Genomic DNA, 20,548 nt, shown 5'->3' with positions numbered 1-20,548 from the left:
CTGAGGTCACTGAGCATCCTTATAACCAGGGCTGTGAGCTCTGTATTTGTTAGATTGTTTGCCTCCATTTTGTTGAGTTCTTTTTCTAGAGTGTTCTCCTGTTCTTTCATTTGGGACATGTTTATTTCCTCATTTTGACTGATTCCTTGTTGTTTCTATATGAGGTAGATCTGCTATGTCTTTCGGTCTTGGCAGGGTGGCCTGTGTCATAGGTGACCTGTGGGGCCCAGTGGCACAGCCTCCCTGGTCACCTGTGGAGAGTGTCAGGGGTGTCCCTTGTGTGGGTTGTAGTTGAGCCTTGATGGCTGTTGGCACATCAGTGGGTGGAGCTGACCCTCAGGCTGACTGGCTGTGAGGATTGGCTGGCCCCCCAGCATAGGATTCACCCCAGCAGGGTTCAGTGCCTGCCGAGACCCCCTTTGGGGTATGCCCCTGGTGTGCTAATTGGGTGGTGCTCTATTGTGTTGGTTCTGGGGCCTCTTGGGAAGGGTTCCAGTGCAGGCCAAGGCCAGCTGCTGCCTGGGGCTGCCTGGTAGGAGCTACAAAGCAATCAGTGGCTGGTAGCTGCCTGTGCTGGGCCTGAGGGCTGCTCGGCAGAAGGCATGGGGCACCCTAGGGCCTGCTGCCACATAATTCAGTTTCTCCCTGTATGTCTCTGGCATTCACACCCCCAACCCCCAACCCCCAGCCCTTTGCTGAAGCCCAGCCTGGGTGCCTATGAGCAAGTGAGTCTGTGTGCGGGCCCTTTAAGAGGACACCTGAGTTTCCAGCAGCCTTCTGTCTCACCTGGATGGATGAATCCCTGATGATTTCACAGCCAGATGTTATGGGGGCTCCTCTTCCCAGCACTGGTGCTCTGGGCTGGGGAGCCAGGTGTGGGACTGGGATGGCTCGCTCTGTAGCTGAGATACCCCTCCTGATTCTCAACCACAACACGTGGGTGTGTGGTCAGCTCACTTCTTGTTTCTGCCCCTCCTACCAGTCTCCATGTGGCTTCTTTATATCCTCAGTTATAGGACTTCTGTTCAGCCAGTCTTCAGATGGTTCTCCACGTTGATTGTTCTATAATTCAGTTGTAATCTTTATGTGGTCATGGGAGGAGGCGAGCACAGTGGTTACCTACTCTGTGTCTTGATCAGGATTAAAACATTTATTTTCCATCATTCTGGAGGCTGAGGATTCTGAGGCCGAGGTGCTAGTGAGTTTGGTGTCGGGGAGAGCCCTCTTCCTGGCTTGCGGTTGACGACCTTCTTGCTGTGCCTTACAATCCCCAGAGAGATCCTCTCTCTCGTGTCTGTTCTTGTCAGGGCACTAACCCTATTCACAAGGGCCCCATCCTCATGACTTAATCACCCTTAAAGATCCCCATTTCTAAATGTCATCACACTGGGGATTGGAGCTTCAGCATATGATTGTGGGGGCCCACAAGCATGCAGTCCATAGCATGGGGAGTGGTGGAGGTTGGTTTTAGCCAGCAGGTTGACAGGGTGGGAAAGTTGCATTGGGATATCCTGACAGCCAAGGTTTTGATCAGTGATTGGACTGAATGTTTTAGAGGCTGCTCATAGATGCTGATGGGAGAGGTTGTTGTAGCAGCTTCTCTGCCTGAGGTCATTTCACCCTGATATTTTGACATGAAGGTACAGCTCTCATGATGGCAGATGGTCTCCTATGAGGGGAGATGATTAGGCCCCTCCAGCTTCCTTCCTGTTTTTTGCATCTCCCCTGAGAACCTAAATAAAAAAGCCTGGTGTCCCGGAGGCACTGATTAGAGAAAGCCTCTCACAGGGAGGCTGCGGCACTGAGCACTGAGACTCCAGGACAGTGCAGAGCACCCTCCTGAGACCTGCAGCAACACAGGTGCGTCTCAAAAGCGTTTATGTTGATAAAAGACAACCAGGCAAAGCTGTCTGATACTGCGTGAATCCATTGACATAAAATTTGAGAAAAGACTAAATTAATCCCCTTAATTGAAGTCAGAAAGTGGTTGCAGGGGGTGGAAAAGGGACGTGAAGGAACTTTCTATGGCAGCGGTTCTCAACCTGTGGGTCGAGACCCCTTTGGCGGTCGAACGACCCTTTCACAGGGGTCGCCTAAGACCATCCTGCATATCAGATATTTACATTACGATTCACAACAGTAGCAACATTACAGTTATGAAGTAGCAACGAAAATAATTTTATGGTTGGGTCATAACATGAGGAACTGTATTTAAAGGGCCACAAGGTTGAGAACCATTGTTCTATGTAACGGAAATGCTCTCCCTTTTGTTTTAGGAGCGGTTAAATGGGTGTTACCATTGACAGAATTCATCTAATCGAATGTCTAAACAACCTGTACATTTTATCGTATGTTAACTATACCTCATTAAAAAGCATGCAATGATTTAAAAAAAACATCCTAATCCCTAGGTTCCTTTTGGTTGCTAGTGTTAGTCCATCGTGATGGATTCAGCCCTGTGATTGCTGAATTCCAGGTCCCATGTCTGTGTTTACTATTTTCTTTTTAACCATTTGTCAGATTATAATCTCCATCTGCTCCTGGCCTGCATTGTCTAGAACACTTTCTGGCCACTTACTGCTTTATCCTAGTTCAGAGGGAATAACTTGTTTCTAACTCAGCACTGTCCAATAAGCCTTTCTGTGAAGATGGGAATATTCTAAATCTGCACTCCCCTATAGGACAACTGATAGCCGTATTTGGCTATTGAACACTTGAAATGTGGCCAGTCAAATCAGGAACCGAGTTTTCAATGCTGTTAATTTTAAATTTAAAGAGCCATGCGTGTGTTTGAATGTGAAAAGTGCTATCTTTTAAGAAAAAATAAAGATCAGGGATTGGGAAGGATTGCAGTCAGGGACCACTTCACTGAGGTGAAACTCGGCAGGGATATGACAGAGGTGAGGAGGTGGGAGGACAGCATGCGCAGAGGTCCTGAGTAGGAGTGTGCCCATCACGTAGAGGAACAGGGGAAGCCCAGTGGCTGGAGAGAAGGGGGGGATGGTAAAGGTGAGGCGGGGGGGGGGGGGGGCAGCTTCATCCAGTGGGGTGGTTGCTGAGAGGAGCTGGCAAAGATCATCACTTATCAGTGTAGGTCAGGCCATAGGAATGCGACCGCAAGGTCTCCAGTCTTTGTGGGGGGCGTGAGGGGCCGCGCAGGCTGCCTCCTCCTGCAGAAAAGCTGACCGAGGCCCAGCTCTGGCGGGCCGAGGTCTCCTGAGCCGGCGGACAATGACCACCTGTCAGCTCATGGACGCTTCCCCAGGTAGGCTTTATAACTCTCCCCTAATTGCCTTTGGAGCCTAAAACGAGCCGTGTGGCATTCACCACGCTCCAGCCTAGACAGTTAGAGGAGTTGAGTGTCAGGCTGCCAAGGTGGAGGCGAGTGATGGCTGGGAGCCCTGAGCTCTGCTGCCTCTGGGGGAGCCACCTGCCCTCAGTCTCCCCACTGGCATCATCGATTAGATCGTCTCTAAGCATTGCTCCAGTTATAACGCGCTGTAATTCTAAGACCACCTCATGTTTCTACGAAAGGTGTGCTCTCCCTTGCTGGTCATGGGCCAGGTGTGGGGCTGGTGGTGGTGCCGGCGAGCCTGGGCGATGGTGGGGGCGTGTGGATCTCTTGGTAAGGCGGGATTAGCCTTGGCACAAAGCAAAGAGTTTAGGGTGGAAAGCTGTTTGTAGCGCAGGGGTCTGTCAGGCTCTTGGAATTCCTATGTAAGGCATTCCTTGTTCCATTGGGTTAAGGCGCTGCTTTTCATGTTTTGGGACAAATGAAGTTGGGAAAGTACAGGTTAAGGCATTACTACGTCTTAGAAAAGACACGTACTGGATGGTCTGGAAGGTGAGGCCAGGCTGAGGTGGCTTCTCCTAAGATGTCCTGAAGTGTGGGGTGGGGGCCATGGGCAGGAGGACGGGCATGGGGAGGCCTTCACGTCCTACAGCCTGGCCGGTGGGAGCCGAGGGAGATGCTCAGACCCACCTCTGTCTGGTATCTTGGAGCATGACTGTGGCTGGGAGGTCTGTCAACCCGGGACCCTCTGGCTTTTGCAGAATTGCAGCCTTGCCCTCACCAATGTCCTACTTCCTCCAAAGTGCCAGGGGCACCTGGTGCTCCAGAGCACCCTCCCGGCGGGGTTTCTCCCCATCCAAGGAACATTCCCACACCCCGTTTGATCATTAGAAACCTATCCTGTCGTCCTCTCCTCTTGGTTGTAACCTTAGGCCACTGACATTCACTGTGGGTCAGATGACGAATGGACAGACATTTCTGTATCTTCCATAAAGCTGCTTGTGAAAGTCTGGTGGTGGCGACTGCCATCCCTCTGCAGGTGGCAGTGCCTGTCACGGACATTCCTATTGCCGTGGGAGACGCTGAGGGGTGAGAGGGTCTCTGTCGCTGCGCCACCGGAGAGGGCAGGAAGGAAGCAGGTGCAAGGACGCGTCACGGGCCTGGGAGGACACGGCCAGCGGAGGCGTGGTGTGCACGTGTCAGGTCTTAGAGCGTGAGCTGTCAGGAAACGCTCAGCAGAGGAGGAAACACTTGAGATAAGTCTATAAAAAGGAGTGTTTACCCACCCAGTGAAATATATCAGCAGAAATGTAAGCGACTTGAAGTCAGCCCAGCAGTGTCTAAGTTCCACCACTGACCACTCTCAGCCTCCGATTTTATCTTTATAATGATTGCGCTTTCATCTGTTCTTTGCCTCATATCATGATAATGGACATTATATGTAGAATTATAATGTGCATAAGCTGAACTGTGTAAATGTTTGTAATTGTCACCTATGGAGTCCCTGAGATAAGTTGCTTTTAAAAAATTAGTTTTATTGAGCCCTGGCTGGGGCTCAGTCTGTTGGCACATCATCCCACACACCAAAAGGTTGCAGGTTCGATTCCCATTCAGGGTGAGTACAGGAGGCAACCTATCAATGTTTCTTTCTCATATCTCTCTATCAATGTTTCTTTCTCATATCTTTCTCTCTCTCTCTCTCTCTCCCCTTCCCTCCCTCTCTACCTCTCTCTCTCTCTTTCTCCCTTTCTCCTTCTTCTTGCCTCTTTCTCCTCAACTCTCCCCCCCTTCTTTCCCCCACAACTCTCTCCCTCCATTTCTCTTTTTCTAAGATCAGTAAAAACATGTCTTTAGGGTGAGGGTAAAACATTAGTTTTATTGAAATGTAATAATGTACATACAGTAAAATACCCCATATAATTTGATGGGTTTGATAGATGTGTATAGTCACAGAACTACCACCACAATGATGATATAGACTATTTCAGTCCCTCCAAAGTGCAGTTCATCCTGCACTTCTGCAGTCCTTAGTTACCTCCCCTCCCAGCCACTGCTCGGCTTTCTGTCGGCATAGTTTTCCTTTTCTGGACTCTAATGTAAATGAAATCATAAAGTATTTAGTTTCTTGTGCATGCTTTCTTTTACTTAGCATAATGATCTTGAAGTACAGCCATATTTTTGCTGAATGCATTAGTAGTTCATTCTTTTTCATTGCCAAGTAGTATTCCATTGTATGGCTATATCCCATAGTTCGTTTATCCATTTACCAGTTGTTTATCCATTTACAACTGGTAAATGGATAAACTATTAGGTCGTTTCCAGTTTTCCGACACCATGAAAACCACGGTTAAGAACATTGATGTGCAGGTTTTTGTGTGGACATAGGCTTTTTTTTTATTTTGGGTAAATATCAGTGAGTTGAGTTGCTGGGTCCTATGATAAGTTAATATTTAACTTGACAAGGAATGGCCAGTCAGTTTTACAAAGTGGCTGTTCCATTTTACATCCCTACCAGCAGTATATGAGAGTTCCCGCTGCTCACATCCTCACTATGATTGCTATTATTTCTTTCTAATTTTACTGATTCTAATTGGTATGTAGTAGTATCTCATGGTGGTTTTGATTTACATTTCTCTGTTGGGAAAGGATGCTGGCTATCTTTTCATGTACTTATTTGTTAACCATGTATCTTTTTTTTGGTAAATTATTTGTTCAAATCTTTTGTGGCTCAGTGATTAGAGTGTCGGCCTGTGGAGCGAAGGGTCTCAGAAGGGCACCTACCTGGGTCGCACATTTGATCCCCAGGATGCGTGAGGGAGGCAACCAATCCATGTGTCTCTCTCACATTGATATTTCTTTCTCTCTCTCTCTCTCTCTCTCTCTCTCTCTCTCTCTCTCTCTCTCTCTCTCTCCCTTCCACTGCTTTCTCTAAAAAATCAATGGAAAAAACATCCTTGGGTGAAGATTAACAAAACTAACAAAAAAAATTGAGTCATTTGTTTATTTGCTTATTGAGTTACAGAAATTCTTAATATCATCTGGGTATAAGACTTTTTAAAAAATACATTTTTTTATTGATTTCAGAGAGGAAGGGAGAGGGAGAGATAGAAACAGAGAATCATTGATTGGCTGCCTCCTGCACGCCCCCTACTGGGGATTGAGCCTGCAACCCCTGGCATGTGCCCTTGACCGGAATCGAACCTGGGACCCTTCAGTCTGTAGGCCAATGCTCTATCCACTGAGCCAAACCAGCCAGGGCTGGGTATAAGACTTTTAACAAATGTGTTTGCAAATGTTTTTTCCCAGTCTGTGGTTGCCCTTTATTTTCTTTATAGTATCTTTCCAGGAGAAAAGGTTTTCGTTTTTTTTTCTTCAATATTTGTATTGATTTTTAGAAAGAGAGGAAGTGAGAGGGATATATAGAGAGAACAACCTGGGCATATGCCCCTACTGGGAACTGAACCAGCAACCTTCTGTGCATGGGATGACACCCAATCACCTGAGCCACACCAGCCAGGGCTTTTTAAAAGATAAGCATTTTTATTTCTCTTTTTTTATTGATTGAGAGAGAGAGAGAAACATCGACTTATTATTCCACTTATTGATGCATTCATTGTTTAATTCTTACATGTGCCCTGACTGTGAATCAAACCCACAACCTTGGTATATTGGCATGATGCTCTAACCAACTGAGCTACCCACTCAGGCCTCAAGAGCAAGCCTTTTAAATAATACTCGTGGTTGGGTAGGTGAAAAATGACATCTTGGTATAGTTTTGGTCTTTGTTTCTTTTATTAAGAAGTTTCAACATCTTTGATAGGTTTAAAACTCATTTTAATTTTCTGATTGTCCTTTGCCCATTTTCTATTTTTGGTCTCTTTTTTTGGTCTTTTTCCTACAGATTTCTAGGAGGTCTTTAGCTATTAGGGAGATTAACCCTTGGTGATAATATTTTTCTATTTGGATTGTACGTAACCTGTCTCCTGAATACGTTTCATTTTTTGTCTCAAATATATCATGAGATGGCTTTGAGATGGTTACAAAAGGCCTTCACTTCCGTAAGGTCATGGAGAAGCTCACGGCATAAACACCATCTACGGAGCATTTACCTTCAACGTACATTTACCCTTAGCTTTGGAGTCCCTGGCCCGTTTTCTTGCACCATTTTGCCCTGATCTTCTATCCATTCAGTAAGATTCAAATCTGAGCAATCACAGGGCCAGTGCTGGTAACAGTGGAAAGGAGACCTAACAAGGCAGTGGCTGTCCCTCTGTTTTCACAGAGTCCGTGTGACATGAGAGATGTTTACAAGGCCACGGATGAGGTGTCCTGGTAGGTTTACAGCTGGGCACACATCCAGGGCCTGACACCAGCTGAGTGACCCGGGGCACCTGCGTCTCTCCCGTCCAAGGCTGGCTAGACGGGGCTGTGAGAGGAAGTGAGGCAGGTGTGGCCGCACCTGAAAGAGGCCAGCAGTGGCTCCTCCCCCTCGGGTTGCAGTTTCTCATCCTTAGCCACGTGTGCTCTGGTTCCCTGACTCTCAGAGAGGATCCTCTTTATTGCCCTCAGACTCAGTCAGCTCGAGCTGCCACACCAAATGCCAGAGGCTGAGAGGCTTAAACAGCAGGTATGTGTTTCTTATGTCTCAGTGACGTAGCTGCCTTCTCACTGTGGCCTCGCCTGGCCTTTCCTCAATGGGAGTGGGAGTGGCTGAGAGAGAGGTCACTTCCTCTTCTCAGGAGGCCGCTAATCCCATCATGAGGGCCTCACCCTCATGCCTCCATCTAACCCTGATACCTCCCAAAGGCTTCATCTCATTGGGGGGCTAGAGCCTCAGCATCGGCATTTTGGGGGACACTACAGTCCATGGCGATGTCTTGAGCAGGCTGATGCCTGCATCTCTGTGACACTCTGCTTGTGCTGATAGTCGATGGGTGGCGGTGTGGAGAGAGGAGAGGCAGGTGGCTCTGGTGGGGCGGGCACAGAGGACTTGAGGACTTGAACGCTGGTTCTGAGGGAGGACTTCGGCAGCTCTGGGTCAGCCCAGGTCCTCTGGGGTCCCTCCGGGCTCATGTGTTTCAGAGGGAGATCAGGGCGGCAATAGTGAGCCAACAAGCCTGGGTGAGGCCTCGAGATGGCACAGCCTGTTCTCTCAGACTTCGGGAAGGTGACCCTGGGCACAGAGTGTGGGTAACAGAAACAATCCACAGACGGGGCACACCTGGGTTCGCATGTTGGCTTATACACAGCATTTCCTCTGCGTTAGGCCCTGCTTAGCACTTTGTAACGTTCTTATGCAGTGATGTGTCAGGCTCAGGCAGAGAAGCAGCACCTCTCAGGGGAACCACACCGGATGTGGCTGCAGGGGTGGGACCTTACAGGGAGGGGGGCTGCAGAAGGGCCCCTGCTGGCTGCCGCCCCGGAATCTGGGCCTGAAGGCGGCAGGGCTGCCTGGAAGCAAGGAAACGTGGGTAATGAGGGGAGCAGAGCAATGGCAGCCTGATTCCCTGAAGATGGACTAGAGCCCCATCTGACCTCATCATCTCCACTTTGACGCCATGGGTGGCTCAGGGCACAGAGACGCTGGAGGGGTCCAGCAGGGGCAGGGCGTGCTGGGCTGGCCGCCACCCTCCCTCGAGTCTAAGCGGAGCCAGTGGGTCAGCAGCACATGCGTGGCTGCAGCAGCACCTGGCGCCCTGCACCTGCCCCCAGGGACTAGGGGCCAGCACTTCACTTCTGCCTTCCACACAGATGTCTCTGGGGCCAAGTGGGACTCAGAGCCACGGAGGATGGGAATTCTGGGAAACGTAGTTCCTGCTGATTGCTGGGGACACAGTGCATAGCCACCAGGGGTGGGAGGTCTGCTCTTTGCTCCATCTGACAGTGGAGGAGAGAGGGGAGGCTCAGGGCGTGCCCAGTCACACAGATGTTCAGGGGGCTCCGGTTCCAGCACCTTTAGCTGCTCCCGGTGCTTCTGCTCTGTGACGCCAGTAACCCGCCCCCTGTTCCTCCAGAAACCCACCTCAGAGCCCTGGGCCGTGAGAGCTTCTTGAAGATGAAGCTTCTGGGGAAGGACGGGTCCCACACGCCTTCTCTCTTGATCAGCCACTCCGGTCCCAGCCGTAGCCTCTGCCCTTTCTGTACGTTCCCGGGCCTGCTTTGTCCTCCCTACTGAGTTCCCTGTGTTCCTCCTGTAGGAATGTCACCTACTTAGTCCGGGGCTGACCGTCAGCACCTAGTGGGCTGTTTGGTGGAAGAAGTTAGTGCCTGGCTCATGTGTTGGGCCGTTGATGACAATTGCTACCTGTTGCACATCAGCTCTTGCCAGGGCTGTGGGTATCACACTGCCATTTACGGGAAAGAGAATTGGGACTTGAGAGCTTGGGTTTGTTTCCGTAGCGAGTGATGGGTTGTAGACTTGAACAGGGGCCCGCTGGCTCACCACTGCCCTTGGTCACCGACCCACAGACAGCACAGCTTCCTGCGTTAGCAGACCCAGGAGAGGACGGCCGGGGCCACGGGGGCTCTCTGAGCTGCTTCGGGGCGGGGACCAACCCAGTGCCCTGGTCCAGATGGGGTGAACACAGACTGTACCCACCTCTGGACATTGAGGGACGAGGGCTTTGCAAACCGAGTGAGTGAACGGTGAGCAGAGTCGGGACTCAGCCTGCGAATTTGGGGGCTCAGAGTGCTTAGTTGAATGCCTCGGTCTCCCAACTTACGCTTCCTGAATCACATGGCCACCTGGGTCTGCGGATTTGTGACTCCCTCACAATGCCCACACGGCTTCCTGTGGCTGCGCCGTGGTCTCCCCGAGTCTGCGCAGTGCCTGCACAAAGGGAGTTTGATTTGGGGCCCTCCCACATGGCCCCGCTCTGTCACCTCGTGCACAGCAGGGACTTGGGACCTGCCAGGAGGCCAGGCTTGGCACAGTCCTTACTGATAATTTGAGGAGGCGCAACTTCAGAAAGGTGACTATTCAAAAAACTTTACAATTTGAATAATTTTAGATTTATAGAAGTTACTAGACATTACAGAGTTCCCGTACACCCTCCATCCAGCCTCCCCTAAGGTTTAACCTCTCACATAGACAGCCAGGGTACCTTTACCCAACCAGGAGACTGCCACACTGTGAACAAGATCCTGACTGTCTGGTGCCGCAGCTTTTCCAATTAATGAGCTGTTCCCTCCCAGGATCCAGCCCAGGACACCAGGTGGCCTTGGTTCTCACATCACCTTGGTCTCCAATCTGTGACAGTTCCTCGGTGGTTCCTTGTCTTTCATGTCCTGGACATGTGTCAGAAGTAGTACTGTACTCAGATATTTTGTAGACTGTCCCTGGACATGGGTTTGTTTAATGTTTTTTTTTTTTTTCACAATTAAGCTGAGGTTCTGGACTTTTTAGGTAGAACACAAAGAGATGTTCTGTCCACATCATATCAGGAGGCACGTGGTGTCAGCATAATTTATGAATGGTCATTTTAATCTTGATCACTTGCTGGGCTCTCCACTGTAAAGTTACTGTCTTTCCCTTTCCATACCTTATTGGTTAGATACCAGTCACGAGTCCAGCCCACACTCAGGGGAGGGGGAAGTTAACTTGTGCCTCCCAGAGGAAGGAGTTGCAAACGACTGTGGATGTATGTTGAAGCCAACCACCCCTGCCCTGGCCAGTGTGGCTCACTTAGTTGAACATTGTCCTGTGCACCGAAGGGTTGCTGGTTTGATTCCTGGTTGGGGCACATACCCAGGTTTTGGGCTTGATCTCCTGTCAGGATGTGTGCAAGAGGCAGCCAGTCCATATTTCGCTCTCATCTCTCTCTCTCTCTCTCTCTCTCTCTCTCTCTCTCTCTCTCTCTCTCTCTCTCCCTCTCTCTCCCTCCCTCCCTCCCTCCCTCCCTCTCCCTCTCCCCCCCTTCCTCCTTCCCTCTCTCTCTCTCTCAAGTCAATAAAAACATATTTTTTAAAAACCCACCAACCACCATTGACCAGGATTGGGGGGATGCTTTGGCGTCATGCAGATATCCTGTTTCCAGTGAGGTGATTTTTTCTAATGACTTTGTTCAGTTTTGAACTCAGGGAAGCAGGCTGTCATCCCTCTTCCCAACTTTCTGTCACCAGGTTAGTGAATTTGAATAATAAAATGCTTAAGAAATCCAATTTCCTTGCATATATGTGATGCTCTATTAGATTTCTGCTGGCAGTTGCATTTTAATATCGGAGAATCTGGAGGCTGTGTCTCCTGGGAGGGAGCACGGAGCCTGAAGCCAGAGCCTCAGGCCTGAGGTCAGGAGACGGGGTGCTCTCTTTTGCATGTGACTCACTCGCTTGCTTGCGAAGGTAACAGCTTATAGGAAGTGCTAAGATTGCGTCAGTAGCAGACTGTATTTTTAGATGCCCCTTTTTCACACCTTGAAGGCTGTAGTTGAACTTCTAATCATCTGTGAATTTAAGGGAGGAATATGGTTATAAGTTGCTGCACTGATACTTGGCCCTGTGGCTAATTTCATTGGCTCTGTGCTGAAGTGTTCTTAGGCCACTGGTATACTTTCATGCTCCAAAATTCTTAACTACTGCTTTTTAAATTCTCTATGAAAAACTCTAAACAGAAGGCACTGTTTTTAATATTCTAACCAACTCTGTTACTGATCAGTGATTGCCAGTCATTTCGGCAGAGTAGTGCAAAGGGGAATCTCCTATAGGAAAAGAAGCACCTGATGGTTCTAAGGAAATATAAGTCCGGGGCATCTGGTTTTGATCATCTTTTCCAGTTCCCAGGGACACGGTAACGAAGGTATGAAAACAAGCAACGTAGCCGCCTCCTAGTGGCAGCACACACAACTGACTATTTGTCCTGGGAACCAAGCTGATGCCTGCGGTTCTCAACCTGTGGGTTGCGACCCCTTTGGCGGTCAAACAACCCTTTCACAGGGGTTGCCTACGACCATCTTGCATATCAGATATTTACATTACGATTCATAACAGTAGCAACATTACAGTTAAGAAGTAGCAACGAAAATAATTTTATGGTTGGGTCACAACATGAGGAACTGTATTTAAAGGGCCAGAAGCTTGAGAACCACTGCTAAGGCAAGTGGTTTGCAGATGGTTTGTTCTAGCGGGTGAACTGCTGAAATCTGGACCTTTCTCTTCTAGGATGACTTCCTGTTCAGCGTCTCCATTTTGAGTGGGATCCTCTGCAGCACGCTGGCCGTGCTGAAGTTTATGCTGGGGAAGGTCCTGACCAGCAGAGCACTCATAACCGACGGTGAGTGGGGCCAGCGCCTGACCTCCCAGGCCGGGGGCGCAGGGCGGGTCGCCTTTAGTTGCTGGTCTTGCAGAAAAGGTCACCAGTTGGGAATCGGGTCTCACTAGCCTCGCCTCCTCAGGCGGTTTAATGATTCTCAGGGCTCCCTATTGGGGCAGATGGCTTGTGCCCTGGGACTGTAATAAATTCTTCAGGAATCACCTCAGCCCTGACCCCCCAACAGGGTGGATGGGGGCTCCCTAGCGTCTTATCACGAAGCACAAAGGGCTTCCAGAGTCTCGGGCTTTATGTGCATTGCTCCAGTGAAGGTCTCTTCTGCAATCTAGACAGGTTTTCTTTGTGGATTCTCATACTTATTCCCCCTCCAGCCGTGAGATGCTCACCTAGCTGGGAGTTCAAGGTGCAGGAACCAGGGCTCTGCTGGGGAAGTGATCCGCTGAGAACCCAGACCAGGTGGAGGGTACCTGTGCTCCTAGGGGCCAGGGGGCACTTCCTGCATGGCCTTTGGGATGACAGAGAAGGGTGTGTGAAACCAGGAAAAATGCATTTCAGTTTGTGAACTAGTGCTGGTGTATAAACAAGAAACTTTACGAACTAACCACCTGGCCATGTTCTTTTTCTCCATTCTTGAGCATGTGTAGTTGCCAGGGGGTCAGGAGTTCATGAGCCTCTGTACCCTGAGGTGAGAGGTCAAAGGGTAAAAGCTTGTGGGGTTGGTGTGTGTGTCTGCACAAAATAGAGAAGAAATCACTGAATTTCTTTTTTTAAGAAAAGAACCACTCACACACACACCTACCCCCAACTCCGAGGTGCTCTCCTCTGTGGAATACGGGAGAGCAGGCGGGTGTGTGTGGGTGGCTGTTGGTTCTGCTGTGCAGGGGGTGAATGGCAGTGCAGAGGGCCCTTCTCCCCCAAATGACAAAGCCTGGTACACTATGTGGACTTCGACTCCTTGTCCCTTGTTGATGCCCTACTGTGTATATGGAGGTGGGCCTTTGCACAGTAGGGCTGGTGGGTAGGAAGTCAAAGTGGTATTTCCAGCTTTGCAATGACAGCTGCCCTGGGAGCATCTGTGTGTGTGTGTGTGTGTGTGTGTGTGTGTGTGTGTGTGTGTATGTGTGTATGTGTATGTGGTTCATTCGAACAGACCCAGGGAAATTGGGGCTTTACATGATCCGATGTGCTGACTGCAAGGCCAGGGGACCCTGGATGCTAGTCAGGTGACCACAGCCACTGGCAGCATCAGAATTGCCTATGGTGTTGGTTAGATGCAGATTCCCGGGCCTGAGGTGGGTCCTGTCCATGTGATGAGCACAGGTTTGTGCTGCCTTCACACCAGCCTGGGAGCCAGGACACACGCCACACCAGGGAAGGTGGACCTGGCAGGGTCCCCCTGCCATTTTGACCAGCAGGGCCTGCCGTCTGCATCTGCCCTTGCAAGATACCACCTTCCTCCCTGTGCTATGGAAGCCACATGCCCATAGCAAACCCAAACTTTTTAAGTAGTAAGAGCTGTTTAAAATAGTGAAAAGACCGGCGTCGGGGAGCGAGGCCTCTGCGTCCCTGCTCTGCTCTCAGGCAGCGTGCAGGCCCCTCTGTGTGGGCCAGGCGGCCAGCCCGGCTCCTGGAGCTCCCCATGGGCCCCCGAGGGTGCTCCCCAAAGGGCAGGCCCAGGGAAGCCAGGACTCAGCTGGCAGCAGGTCCTGGGTTTGTGCTGTTAGAGCGGATAGCGCAGGAGCACCGACCGGCGGGCTCTGCAGAGTTCTTTTGAGCCTGGTGCTGCGCTGGTGCCACGTTAGCTGGGAAGCCGCTCCTGATGCAGAACCAGGGTTTCCTCTCTAGGGTCTGTCCTGTTGCTAGGAAGGGTCCTGCCTGGTCCCCAAAGGGGAGCTGCACTTAGTTAAATCAAGCCCCTCTGGTGTGCAGAGCTGCGGCTCAGTCCCTGAGAAGCATGCAGCCTTCTGAGAAGACCTCTGCGGAGGCTCTGCCGCCCACCCCGCAGCCGGGCCTGTGGGCAGCTTGCATCCGGCTGACCCTGGGAAAGGTGCTCGTTCCTCTCCGGGCGGCCCAGCTTGTGGGGAGAAGTGCTCATCCCTGTGATTGTGTGGTCTGGAGTTTCAGAATCAGGGCAGGAACATGCCTCCTCCATGGAGTCCTCCTCTCCCCGGGGCTGACCAGCGCAGGGGGCTTGTGCCGAGAGCTCAGGGCTGCATGCTATGAATGGGCGTTCGGTGTGGGGGTCTGGCCACCTTCAAGGTTCCTTCCCGTTGCTGCGGGGGACACTCCGTCCGGCCCTTTAGAGCAGAGGCCTGGCTGTACCTTGGTTTCTCCAGCATGTGTTGTATGCCTCCTTCTCATGTGTCTTTGCCTGGAACGTGGGTGACGGGATGGGGAGGGCAGGCCAGGGGTGAGCACTGAGAAATAGCTCCTCTCCCAGTCGCCTTGGGCCCTAACATCACGAAGCCCTTGTGGCTTGCAGGGTCTCAGCATCTTATCTGACCAGACACACAAGTGCTCTCCAGGAGCCCAAGGGTGGACCCAGCAGTCAGACCCTCCCACCCATGACCGTGGGCTGACCGTCTCGGACGGGTGCTCTATCACGTGTGATAGCAATCCCAGACAGGGTCTGTTTAGGCTTCACTCCCCTTTGAACTCACCACATTTCATAGGGCGCACAGAGAAGACCCCAATGACAAGTATGATTTTTCTAACAAAATAACTTCTGACCAGAATTTTCAGACATAAGCAGTATTTCCATCATATTCTTGAACAGAGAGGTGTCATTACAAAGTAGATGTTTAAGTGAAAATTGTTCCCTAAACAGGAAGGCAGGGAAGAGCGCTCCCCCAGGCAGAGGGCATGGGGGCGGGGCCTGGGACCCCTGGGGGGCTGCGGGAGGAGGGGGCACAGGGTGAGGGCTGGGACAGTGGGGAAGGGCAGGTCCTGCTGGACTGTAGGTCAAGTATAGGATCCTGTGTGTTTTGCTAAATATTTAAACGGATGAGGAGACATGCTTTTTGTTTTCTAAACAGTCCTCTGGCCATCAGATGGGGAACAGAGTGGGGCAGTGAGTGCCAAGCAGGAGAGGTCTGGGGAGCTGAGGGTGGTGGCCTGGGGGCTTGGGCAGCTGTGAGGGCAGGGGGCTGAGGGTGTAGGGGGTCAACAACGCATGGCAAATGGACAGGGCTCAGGGATGAATGGGCCATGGGGGTTGATGACAGAGTGAGAGAAAGACAGACAGATACAGACAGAGAGAACTCTGGTGAAGGGCAAAGCCTGTTACCCACGAGGGGCTGGGGCGGTGGGTGGTGTGCACTGCAGTTCCTTGCTTGGTGGGAGTGTCAGCAAAATATGCAGTGGTAATTGCAGCCTCCTGCTAATTGTATTTTACTCATTTGTTGAGTAGCAGAGCTAGGGAACCATCTGTAATCGTCTCCTCTTTGGGAGGTGGGAGAGGGTGGGGTCTGGGAGCCGTGCCTCTCATTAATGTTGGGGTTTCTGAGAGGCTGGCTCTGCGGGCCTCCACCTGTGCCCAATGCCCTGGGAATGTCCTCTGTGGTGTGGCCTTCTCTCCCCACAAAGTGCTTCGGTGCAGGCGGGAGGGCGGGCCTCGCTGTCACCCGGTGAGTGGCTGGTCCCCATGCTGGAGCTGTATGTGAGCTGGGTCAGGCTGGCTGCACCGGATCCTGTATGCTGGGCTGTGTCCTCACCACAGCAGGTCTTCAGAGAACGTGGACACCAGGGTGTGGTAAACTGCAGACTTCCCACCCTGTGCTGTGCAGTACAGCACAGCGTAGCGCATCTTGTCCATTAGACCGTGTTCCTTTAGTTGTTTAGACAACATGCGATTGCTGCAATCAGCATGACGCTGGAGGCAGCTTTGTGTTGTCGAAGCTAAAATGACTGGACAGTAAGTTATTGGGAAAGTCTGGCGGGAGGAGGAGGGGTTCTGAGGTGGGGCAGGAGCCCGGCTCCGGTGCTGCCGCTGGAAACCCGAGTTGAGGGCCCTGGGCTGACTCCCCTCGCTCCTTCTCATCTCTGAATACCAAGCGTCTACCATGGTGTTCAGCACATGAAACCTTGTCATCAGAATTCCTGCAAGAAGCTGATGTACTTAATTATACGGATTCTTACCTATCATTAAGGCCGGACTGGTGGAGCCCCTACTCAGCTTCTTAAAGGGATAACAGCCGTTATTCTTGACAACAGCCCGGGTTTTAACTGAGGAAGCAGAAAAGCGGTGGGCCTGGTGGGCGGGGACAGTGCCCAGAGAGTGACCAGCAGTGGAAAGGTGGGCGGTTTGGGGGTGGGGCTGCGAGCTCAGGTTCCTTGTGTGGAGTGACGGCAGCTGGAGTTTCTGAGGCTGTTGCAGGCAGACACGCGACCCTCCCAGTCTTGTGCGCCCGCTCCAGCGTGCCCTGCAGCCCTGTGTGAGGTGAGGTTGAACTGAGCCAGACTGTCATAGCCCAGGTGAGCAGAGCTGAGGAGGCAGGGCTCCTCCTGGAAGGTGGTGGTGAGCCAGGTGAACAGTGAATCCATCAGCTGTGAACTGTGGGCAGCACCCGGGGGTGGGAGCACGAATGGGGTGGGGCCCTGTGTCAGAATCAGGGGTCTGGCCTGTGCTTGGCTGGCAGAGCCCTGCCTTGGTGGAGCTGAGTGGACATCTAGTGGCCGTCTGGGGGAACCTCATGCTCTCTCTGCTTTCTGAGCTCCACTGGGCTTCTCCGAGGACGAGGACGCACGGGCCAACCTGTGCCCATGGCCCAGAGAGGGAGAGGGGCTGAAGGTTCCAGTCTGCCCGGGAAGCGGCCATCTCCTCCTTGTCTCCCCTTCTCTCTAGCCACCCAAAGCAAAACCTCCGCTCCCCTCTGCAGAGGTCAGCTGCAGCCCAGGTCACCTGTGACCGAGCACGGGCTCTGCTGATGCCTCTGGTGGCCTGTGGAGAGGAGATATGGGCCACAGAAACTTTTTTTTTAAAAAAGAACAGGATGATTCAAAGGACAACCAGAGGCTGTCCACTTCCCGTGGTCACTCTGGCTGCTGTGAGGGGAATGGATTGTGGGTTAAGGGAGATGTGGGCAGGAGGGGAGGCAGGGAAGGTGGTGAGGAGGCAGGGGTGCAGGCGAGGGCCGAGGGGGGCTTGGGCAAGGTTTGGGAGGTGGGGCTGGTGAGAGGTAGAGAGATGGAGAATGAGTTTAGGGGTAACAGTTGGCAAGGATTACTTGATGGATTAGATTTGGGGGGTGATTAGATTTGGGGAGTGACAGAAGTCAAGGGTGGGCTCCTAGATGTTTGTCTTGGCAGCTAGGTGAACGGTGGCATCATATACAGGGAAGATGAGGTGTTTTGAGCGGAAATTGAGGTTTTTGCTTTGAACATGTTCAGTTTGAAATGCTTATATGAGTCTGCAGCTGAGGGGACGGGCCAGGTCCAAGAGAGAAAGTTGGGAGACACGGACGTGTGAGATTGGAGGTGACAACCTCGGGGGGATGTAGACAGAGGAGCCCCGGGGACTGGCAGGGTGCTCAGACGGGAAGAGGACCTGGCGAAGGAGACTGAGAAGGAAGCGCTGGAGGGGAAAGAGGAAAGCCAGCAGAGTCATGGGGGCTGGAGGGAAGTGTTCCCGGGGGATGAGGCCAACCAGTTCACCACGCACATGGCAGCTCAGTTGTCACTGAGCTCAGGGAGGGCGTCGGGGGATGAAGAGAGAATAGGAGGTGCCGTTGGGCAGACAACTCTGCAAGTTTTGTAAAGGGGCTTGTGGTGCAGGTGGCGTGGGGTCAGGGAGGAGTTTGAGGTGGGTGATGGGAAGCTAAGATTTATCCCAGTAGGAATGTTTCAAAAGAGGGAGAAGAATTTCAAGAACAGAGTCCCTTGGTGAGCATGTAACCGGATGTGGGGCAGCCGTCATGGTGGGTGTGACTTGGTGTTGGGAAGATGAGGTATTGTTGTCCGGACATTTGTGCTCTAAGACGTGCAGGGCCGAGTCACCAGCTGAGCGTTGAAGTGAGAAGATGACAGACTTGAGGGAAGAGAAGAGGGTTGCAACAGCCAATGAGATGTCATTGCAGGGCCCAGCCAGGTTCATCTTGTTCCCATTGTCAAAGTCTCCACCTTGGACCTGAGAAGGCGTCTTACCCAGGCTTTGCTCAAGGCTTCTCTACGCCCACATCTTCCTTTCCCCCTGCTCTTCATTTAGCCTCTCCCCCAGCTGTACAGTCCCCAGTGAGTGCGGCCTGAGTTAACAATTTTGAGTCGGCAAAAACAACACAGGTGGAGTTGCCCCAGGAATGAGACAGGGCCTGCAGTTGGAGAGGTTGCTGACCCTGCACAGACCAGCTGCCAGGGGTCACCAGGCAGCATGGACCCAGAGCTTCTCCAGGACATTACACTGAGGCAGCCTGTGGCTCACACCACAGTACAGCCTCAGGAGCCCCTCTAAGCAATTCCCTTCCCATGGGGCCTTTGAAACTCACAGGTAACACGGAAGTGTGATACCTAAGTTGTGGGGACCCACTGAGGTGTGATATATGTGAAAGGAGATGATTAACATCTGTCAGCTCCAGTTCTGTTTGGATTGCCGTTTCTGCAACCATGCACCTAATTCTTGACTTTGCATTTTTCTTCCCAGAGAGTGAAAATCCTCAGGTGACTTAGACTCTGGAAGGAAAGGGCGTGGGCTAGCCCTGCTCCTCTCAATCTGTATTACCTCAGTCCATTTATTTAACCTCACTCTGCTTAACTTTAGTTCTCTCATCAGTAAAGTAGGATAACAATCAGACTGATAAGATCCCCATTTGGGGGGGGGATAAAGACACATTTGTAATACCTTAATCAATAAAAATTAAAAAAAAAGATCCCCACTGGGTACTGGGCCCAGGAGACATCCACATTCAACAGATTTGAGTCACCAAATACTTGAATGTCTCCTGTGTGCCAGGCACTGCACTGACCTCATGGGGTCTGGATATTCTCGTGTGTGGAAGGCAGGCAGACAGTAACCACATCCAGGCTCTGGGCATGAGTGCCTGGCAGGGATGGAGACTGACAGTGGGGGGTGATGGCTCTGTCTAGCAAGGTCTCTGGTGACATTCGAACAGACTCGACAGGCCACCCAGGGTCTCAGCTGGCAGCTGTCACCTGCGAGAGGAGAGTGCTTCTGGGCAACGTTCCCTGCAGTGGAATGGGTGTGGAGCTGGCTGGTGTTTGGGGAGTTTCTTGGTGGCTAAGGAAGTTTGCTCGGCGGAGCCCTCAGCCTCGCTCTGCTTCTTTCCCAGGGTTTAACTCCCTCGTGGGAGGCGTGATGGGCTTCTCTATTCTTCTGAGCGCGGAGGTGTTCAAGCATAACTCAGCGGTCTGGTACCTGGATGGCAGCACAGGTGTGCTCATCGGCCTTATCATATTTGCCTACGGGGTCAAGTAAGTGCCTGTTTTCCTATTTGCTTTCCTGGCATCCAAGAGTGTTCCGTTTTCCACCCCTGATGGTCATACCTTGTACCTGGGACCCCCCTGAGCCTACGTGGGGTCAGGTGACTGGAAAAGCTCACATCGGAATCAGAGAGTCTTGTGGCTGGCACTGAAGTGGGGCAAGGACTTTGACAAGAGGTATAGGCTTTAAGTCACAAACGGGCACCAGTGCTGGGCTGAGGACTCCTCATGACCTCTGGCTGTGAAAACCAGTAGGCATCTGAGTGAGATGGGGCTACTGGAGTCTCAAGCGTTCATCTTGAGGGGCCTGCACATGGACTTACGCACTCACGGACTCATTTCTCTGGGCTTCAGTGCAAGGTCAGCCGCTTGAAAAGTGCCAGGGACATCCAGGGAAAAACTGAATGGACTAGCTTCAGGCTAAGAAATAGCGCAAAAGGGTTCAGGCTCTTTTTCTACTTCAATGGAAAAGATCACATCCACGTTAAAACCCAACATTAATTCAAACAGCTCCGTCCAAACAGCGCATGCATGCTCAGCTGTGGTGATTCAACAGTAGC

At 51.7% G+C, this 20,548-nt stretch overlaps 1 protein-coding gene across 1 annotated transcript in view; it reads left to right on the top strand.

Annotated features, from left to right (window-relative positions):
- The window catches only part of LOC102431797 (transmembrane protein 163), a gene marked incomplete at its 5' end in the record, with an annotated part of 40,922 nt that overhangs the window by 16,854 nt on the left and 3,520 nt on the right, over nucleotides 1–20,548 (top strand). The window contains 2 exons of the mRNA XM_023757864.1: nucleotides 12,449–12,560; nucleotides 19,838–19,979. Of these exons, the coding sequence (XP_023613632.1) occupies nucleotides 12,449–12,560; nucleotides 19,838–19,979 (254 nt within the window). The remainder of the gene's footprint in view (nucleotides 1–12,448; nucleotides 12,561–19,837; nucleotides 19,980–20,548) is intronic.

This window comes from Myotis lucifugus, unplaced genomic scaffold (genome assembly GCF_000147115.1).
Source record: "Myotis lucifugus unplaced genomic scaffold, Myoluc2.0 scaffold_116, whole genome shotgun sequence".
Lineage (NCBI taxonomy): Eukaryota > Metazoa > Chordata > Mammalia > Chiroptera > Vespertilionidae > Myotis > Myotis lucifugus.
This window is presented reverse-complemented; position numbering and strand designations above follow the sequence as displayed.